At 40.0% G+C, this 8,323-nt stretch overlaps 1 protein-coding gene across 1 annotated transcript in view; it reads right to left on the reverse strand.

Moving 5' to 3' along the window:
- Positions 1-1,696: 1,696 nt before the first annotated feature.
- Positions 1,697-8,323, reverse strand: part of LOC103610177 (elongator complex protein 3) — a 46,587-nt gene continuing 39,960 nt past the window's right edge. The window contains exons 9-10 of the mRNA XM_008594396.1: positions 6,600-6,726; positions 1,697-2,065 (exon numbers count right to left, since the gene is read on the reverse strand). Coding sequence (XP_008592618.1) covers positions 1,697-2,065; positions 6,600-6,726 — 496 coding nt within the window. The remainder of the gene's footprint in view (positions 2,066-6,599; positions 6,727-8,323) is intronic.

Genomic DNA, 8,323 nt, shown 5'->3' on the forward strand with positions numbered 1-8,323 from the left:
CACACACACACACACACACGCGCACACACAGGTATTACATTTACAGTCGTTCCTCAGTATCCATGGGGGATTGGTTCCAGGATACACACACACACACACACACACACACACACACGCACACACAGGTATTACATTTACAGTCGTTCCTCAGTATCCATGGGGGATTGGTTCCAGGACTTCCCTCAGATTCCAAAATCTGCAGATGCTCAACTCTCTTATAAAAATGGCACAGTATTTGCATACAACCTATGCACATTCTCCTGTCTACTTTAAATCATCTCTAGATTAATTACAATACCTAATACAATGTTAATGCTATGTAAATACTTGTAATACTGTATTGTTTAGGAAATAATGGAATAATGACAAGGGAAAAAACTCTGTACGTGTTCAGAAAAGATGCAGCCATCCATTTTTGTCTCCTGGATACTTTCAATCCGTGGTGGCTGGATTTGCAGAAATGAAACTGCAGGTATAGAGGGCCGACTGTGTTACTATTTATTACACTTACTTCTATATCTACCTATATGTCGAAAATTATGAGTTCACACCAATATCTCCTATTCCAAAACACCACAGAGTTCACTCTGATGTTCTCCTTTCTCACATTTGTATTTGCCTTCTCACATAACAAAAACTCTTGCACCCATTATCCTTAATATATATATATACTGATTAGATCAACCCCTTGTAAGTAACCAGTCTTTTGCTGTCGTCCTCTCTTCTCTGCATCCCTCCTCCCCCCGATGTCCTCTACACTTGCTGACATCCTGTACCAGATCAGCCTCTGTGGGAATGAATGCCCTTTTTACCACCTTTGGGCTTCAGCAGCCTGCGCCAGGCCACTGCCTCCTCCACGTGAGTGACTATCTCACCTCGCTCAGGGGTCCTGTGGTATCCAATCTATCCCATGTGGACACCTACATTGCTTAGCCCTACCAAATATCTTTTGGACTAAATTGTTCCAGAAGGGATGAAAAATAAGGGAAAGATCAATGCAAATGATTTTAACAGCTGAGTTTTCTATTCAATATCTCCTTAGTATTTTGGGGTACATTTTTAAAAAATAGAAATTATATCAGCAATTTAGATCCTAAAGTTAAGCCCATGATTTAAAAATTTTGAGAAATTAATATGCTGTGGCAGAAGTATGGTGTAAATGTCCTTTGACTTCTAAGCACATCTGTTATTTTATATCCTTGATAAACTCTTTCCTTTTCCTTCAGAGGCTCTAGAACAGGGAAGAGACACAAAGCTACATTTCCTCTTTTCAAACACGTTACTGTATTTAGATTGAAGGAGACCTGGAAGAAGAAATCCTGATCTACATCATAAGCCGCTCAGAAGCAAACGCTGTGTCTATTTGCCCTCTGTAGGCTAACGAACAAATGGGGTGTTGATAACGCCAAGGTCAAGGGTTCTGATCTCCATACCAGCCAGCAGCCAAAAACAAGAACAATGGACAAATGAATAAACATGATATGATACTGGCAAAGTGGCTTGGCACGCTGTCCTTTCATTTCCATCCCTCTCTATTTACAGACAGCATTCCACATATCCAATTAAAAATAAAATTCAAAATCCTCAACATGAAATCAGACTACTTCCATTAGAAACTGTAAACAGATAGGGCCGGCCCGGTGGCGCACTACTACAGTGCGCCACTTGGGAGTACGGCGGCGCTCCCGCCAAGGGTTCAGATCCCACATACAGACCGGTATGGCCGTACTTTGTGATGAATTTCTTGAATCCCAACTTCTCTGGTTCTCACATCTCGACACTGTATTCCAAGGTCTTTCATTCTTGCAAATGCCAGCTCTCTCAAATTACCATGCTCTACTCCTGAGCTGACTAGGGGCATTGGAATATCTCTCTGCACACGGTACACTCGAGTCCATGGAGGCACAAGGGCTAGGATCCGAGCCACCAATTCAATCAGGTCACTAGGAGAATAACTTTTATATCTTCCTGATTTCCAAAGCTCATAAAGCCCAGTTCCGCGAATCACCAGGGTAGGGTAGAGTTTCAAACCATCAGGACGAAAAGCAGGGTTCTCAAAAAACTCCTGTGAAGAGAGCAGAAAATTACTTCTCTCTCCATTAGTCATGGAGAAGTTTCCCTGGTGAAGTCTGGATCCTGGGCCAGCTTCTCTCACACTCAGCAGGCTTGGATTGCCTCTCTTTTCCAGAGGGAGGGAATGCCAACAGAACTGAAACTCATCATTTTCATAGTCTCACTGGAGCAAACGGGTGTGCACTGGACGACAAGGCTGCCCAGTCCAGCATGTCTATGGCTGTAATCCATCTCATGCCACCTCTCACCACCTTGCCTTTCTGCCTTTGCAAAGGCAGCTTCCTCTGCCTGGAGAGTTTACCAGTGTTTCCTCATCTAGCTAATCTTTAGGTCTTAGCTTGCATGCCATTTCTTCAGAAAGGCCATCCTTACCTTCGAATGTTAGCTGCCCCACTTAAAAAAAGTTCCACTGAACCCGTGTTACCCCTTTCTTAACATCATCACACTGACAGTTTATTCAATGTCTGCCTTCACCTCTAGACTATATCCTCCTTTAATAAAGGAGTACATTTAATTGTTTGAACTTTTAAAAAGATATGACAGAAATCACCTGGCTTACAAAACCTAAAATGTTTACTACATGGGTATGGCTCTTCACAGGAAAAGTTTGCTTATCCCCAGATATAACTAATTTGTTCTCAGGCCAAACGGCACCATTCTTAACCTGGGCCACACACTGTCCATCTTTATCTGGACACTGAGCAATACATCTAACTCAGCTACTGCTAGCATCGTCACTGCTAGTCCTATGTCATCCCAGCTCGCTATCTTATTTCTTCATTTGGGATGTAGCAAGGAGACATCAGGCATTCTCCTTTCCATGATTTTGCACTGATAATTTGCTCTAATCTTGATTTTACATGCTATGTGCTGGAGCAAGGAAGGTGGACTCATCTCCACCTTGACATCAGTATCTACCCAGCCTGCAGTGCTACATATTATGAACTGGAAAAATGCTTTTTATGTTCCACTATACTATTCCTGCAAAGTTTTCCATTGTTTAACTTGCTTTTCAAAGAAATGTACCCATACACTTTTCAATCACTCGCATTGATTTTTGTTGCATTCTTAACCCTGAATTCTTTGGGCACCATTTGGTCTTAGAGATATTCTTCTGTAATTGTGAGATTTTGCCTATAACATTTATATTTTAAAGATTCATTGGGTCTTTAATAAATATTCAGTAGCCATCCACAAAGAGCACGTATGTGATCCATTCTCCACCTAGACTGAATCCGCATTTGAACATGGGACTTCAGAAAAGTGCTTCCAGTATAAGTTTAGGCAACATACGTGCTGATATGTATATTCCTTTTGTAAGAATGAAGATAGATTGAATTAGTTCTGGACTTTTGGTTAAACATGGAGAATTAAAATATGTGTTTCTGTCTTTTCCCTCCAAATGACACTAAAGCAACAGGAAAGAATTTTTAAAGAAGTATAAACCTAGAAGAACAGAGAGAACAAGAAAGGAGTTAAGAGGGGGACAGCGATGGCAACAACTTCTTGAAAGACAGAAAACGGACAGAAGACTGGTCAGTGACTACAAGTGAAGAAAACTGCAAAGTATCTGCAAAAGGAGATACCAATGACAGGCCAGCTCAATCACACCAGAGTCCCAGAAAGGCTCATGAATCAGAAGTACCCGAAACTGGGCAGGATGAAAGAGAGAGACAGAAATAAAAATGGGGGCACTGGATCTGAGTCTGTACATGAAGAGGTTTATCCCTATTCCTTAGCCTTTTCTGTACCAGGAGATGAGATTTATGCCCTGGAGAAACCAGAGAGCCTATGGCCTCTGAGATTCCAGATACAAAGGAAGGCCTGGGGGAGGATCAGGGCTGAAAACAGGGAAAAGCTAGCACACTGACTAGTGAACTCTCTGTCTTGCTCATGGAGCATGTGTATGTTCAGCTTTAGCAAATGATGTCAAATGGTTTTCTTACATGGACGTACAATTTACATTCCTGCTGGCAGTTAAATGAGAGTTCTAGTTGCTCTATATTCTTACCAACACTTGATACTGTCTTTTAAATGCTAGACATTCTGGTGAGTATGAAGTAGTAATATCTAACTACAGAGAATTACAGTAATTTTCAGAAAATTTTTCCATAGAGATAACTCAGATTTTTCATTTTAGCTCCATTTTGTCAATCATTAACTGGGATGCAGTTAGAAAAGGAATATGGTCTGCTAATAATCCTTGTGGGTTTCTCTGAAAAGATTACAAGCAAGTAGGTAAACCTGTTTACATGAAGGGTTGTCTTTGCAATATTGTTATTGGACTATCCCTTATTTTGAAGACACTAAAGAAAATGAATAGTGAGACTCAGCTATTTGCTATTACTTGCTATGGTATTAAACATACCACATTTTTCAAGAGCACTTAAAGTTTATGAATTCTGGCTATACTACTGGTCCACCTAGGAGCTGTGCTAGAGCAAAGTGTGTTTCAGGTGCCTTTTAGTCTTGGTGTCATGAGTAAGTGGCTATTTGTTACTGAGGGGAAGACACTACACTCAAAATTATTACACAACCAGTATGGGGTTACTGCTAACAGGGATGTCTGTGGATTAATGCTGTCTTATAAACAGGTCTTCAGTGGCAGTCCATTAGATTAAAAAATAAAATAAACTTTTTAAAAGAAAAGAAAGAATTATTAACTTCACAAATAAGCATAATAAACTCCATTTTTGTAAACAGAGTAAAATAAAAGTACTTTTATTGATTAAATAACTTGATAAATATTGTTATCACCTTCTCCAAAAGGACAGCCCTAAAACACACTTCCCCTATCTGAAAATCTGAAGAAAAAGCAAAGGCCCTGAACAATCTCAATACCCAAGACAAAGCTAACATGGATTAAAGAACTGTGAGAAGAGTAAAAAAAAAAGAAAAAAAAAAAAAAACCCACAAGAAAAACAACCAGAAAAAAGAACAGAGTTGCAGTTAGGTATTAAAATTCAAAAAACACAAAGGTTTGAAGAAAACAGGAAGGCTGTTCTACACTTTCCAAGCATCTGAAGAAAACAAAAAAGACAGATTTGACAACAGAAGCAAAAGTAAAAGGCCAAGAATAGCTTGGGGAAAATATCTGCAACAAATGTAAAAAACAGTAAGTCCATAATGACATTACCTAAGAAGTTCATATAAATTCACATTAAAAATATTCATATCACAATAGAGTAAATTGCTCAGCAGATAAAAACACGATTCCAAAAAGATGAAAGAAACGTAACTAGTAAATACAATTTACTACAATTTCCAAATGCAAGTTAAAATGGCACTTTATCCATCAAATTTTCAAAGATAAAAATACTACATGTATAAATGTCTGTATGTATATGTATCTATAAAAAATAAACAGAAGAGAATTATCAGGGGAAAAAGACACCCGTGCTGAAATGAGTGTATATTGTTACAGCTGTCTGGAAATCAACTTAGTAATATAGTGAGGTTCTTAAAGTATTTATATCTTTTTTTTGTGTGTGTGTGTGTCTTTTTTGTCTTTTTCCGTGTCCGGCAACGGATCGCAACCCTCAGTGTTGCCCCCGTACCAGACCAGGGACCGGCAACGGGATCGCAAACCTCGGAGTTGCTCCCGCGCCTCGCTCAGCCAGTGAGCGGGAACCGGTCTGTATGTGGGATCCGAACCCTCGGGCGGGAGCGCCGCTGCGCTTCCCAAGCGGCGCACTATCCAGTGCGCCACCAGGCCAGCCCAGTATTTATATCTTAACCTGATAATTCTCTTCCATGGAATTTATCATAAAGAAATAAACCTAAATACTAAAGTTGTGCAGTACTATTCATAATATCAAAAATTGGTAATATCCTAAATTTTGAAATATTTAGAAGTGGTTAAGCCATGCATGACATATTAATTTAAACAGACATTTAAAAATGTTAACATGTTAACAGAGACCAGGTTACAACATAGATAAATGCTTGTTATAATGATATGAAAAAGCTATTAGAAGAATTATCTACCTCATATACATGTAAGAGTAAAAGTGCCTGTGTTGTATGTGCATAAACAACCTTGCCCCTGAAAAGGCCTAGGCATAAAAAAAAACCTGGAAAGAATATATTAAAATGTTAGTGTTTTGGGCCAGCCCGGTGGTGCACTGGTGAGTGCACTGCTTGGGAGTGCAGCGGCGCTGCCGCCGAGGGTTCGGATCCCATGTGGAGACAGGTTCCCGCTCACTGGTTGAGCGCGGTGCGGGCGCAACACCGAGGGTTGCGATCCCGTTCCCGGTCCCCGGTACAGGCGCGACACCGAGGGTTGCGATCCCGTTACCGGTCAGTAAAAACGACAAAAAGGAAAAAAAAAAAAAAAAGTTAAGAGTTTTATCTGATGTTGGGACTGTGGGTGACTTCTCTTTCTCTACTGTTTCTAATATTCGGTAATGAAGATGTACTGCTTTAATAATGGAAAAAAATCAACAGTACACCAACCACAAGAGCAGAGTAGGGATAAGAAGCATGCAGAGGCATCTTGCATGGGCCGGGCTGAAGGCAATACTTACAGTGAACTGTTCGATGTCTCTCTCTAGTCCCACATTTGGCAGATCAGGCATCATGTGAGCTACAACTTTGAAGCCGGAATCTTTGGCCAGGTTAAATGACTCACATACCGCCTTCACAGTGTGGCCCCTAAAGAAACAAAATTCACTACCTGTTACACAAATAAACGGGCATCAACGGTAACACAAGGAGCAGACAGAACACAACCTTTGAGACATGGAAGAGAAGTTCTATAACCAAGAAAACTATGGCTTGAGGAAAAAAATCTCAGTCCTTTTTTACGTCTCCACTTCTGAGGAAACCTTGGAAGGAAATCATTTTACTTCTGAGATATTTCTCAGAAATTCCCTTATGCACTTACTCAAAGTTCTGAAAGTAAATGACTGGGGTAACAAGAGTTATTGTTTTAGCATCATGAGATTATTTTAGCATCCTGGGTCAAAATAAGCTTACTAATGTACATGTCTATGTTAAAAACAAGAATAAGAAGCTCAAAATCTTGCAGAAGATTTTGCTATGCTATGCTCTTCCCTTTAAAAATCTTGTGAAATTATTTGTGGAGAGAGAGGAAGAATGAAACCTATGACAGAAAATAGATTTCACTGGTGGGTTTAGAGGATCCTTAAAAAAATGTGGTAAGAGAGAATGATTTAGTGAGAAGGCAGAATCATTTAGGGCCACAGGCATAAATTAACTTAGCATTCTAGTGCCACATCCCAGTAGGAAGCAAGCCCTAACAATGGTTTTGGATAACTGTGTGTCAATCCCTCCCATCATCAAGACATTTCTGTTTACCAGAGAAAGACCCTAAGACCATGGATTCCATATCACTCTCCCTGGATGTCCCATCCATTTCCATGGCTCCAATTTCTAATCTGTTTTTGCTAAGGACTTCCAAATTTCTATGATGTGACTGGGTCTGTCTCCTGAATTCCACCCCTAAATATCCAATACTTTAAAGTTGCACTATTAAATATGGTGCCACAAGGCATATGTGGTTATTAAAATGAAAAATTCAGTTCCTCAGCTGCACTATCACACTAGACAGTACAGGTACAGAACATTTTGATAACCACAGAATATTCTATTGGATAACCCTGCTCTAAAGCAAACCCTCAGCTGGTTGTTCTACACGTTATATAAAATGAAACCCATCTTTCTTCCAAGCCTCCTTGACCTCCCATTTTCTCCTACCCTTATTTCAATCAGTCACTGCTATGGTTTGAATGTATCCCCCAAAGTTCACACATTGGAAACAATTCCCAATGCAGCAGTGTTGACAGGTGGGATCTTTGAGAGGTAAATAGGTCCTTAGGGCTCTGCACTCATGAATGGATTAATGCTGTTACTGCAGGAGTGGGTTAGTTATTGTGGGAGTGGGTTCCTGATAGAGGGATGAGTGTGACCCCCTTTCTCTCTCTTGCATAAATAAGCTCTCTTGCCCTTCAGCCTTCTGTCATGGGAGGATGCCACAAGAAGGACCTCACAAGATGCCAGTACCTTGATATTGAACTTCTTAGTCTCCAGAACTGTGAGAAACAAACTTCTTTTCTTTATTAACTACCCAGTCTCTGGCATTCTGTTATAGCAGCACAAAAAGGACCAAGACAGTCACCAAACACCACCATTCACTTCTTTCCATGACATCAGTATTTTTCTGCTTTATTTACTGCAGTCGCCTCTTTTTTTTTTTTTTTTTTTTTTTTTTTTTTTTTTTTTTTCCTTT

Source organism: Galeopterus variegatus, unplaced genomic scaffold (genome assembly GCF_000696425.1).
Source record: "Galeopterus variegatus unplaced genomic scaffold, G_variegatus-3.0.2 Scaffold10707, whole genome shotgun sequence".
Taxonomy (NCBI): Eukaryota; Metazoa; Chordata; class Mammalia; order Dermoptera; family Cynocephalidae; genus Galeopterus; species Galeopterus variegatus.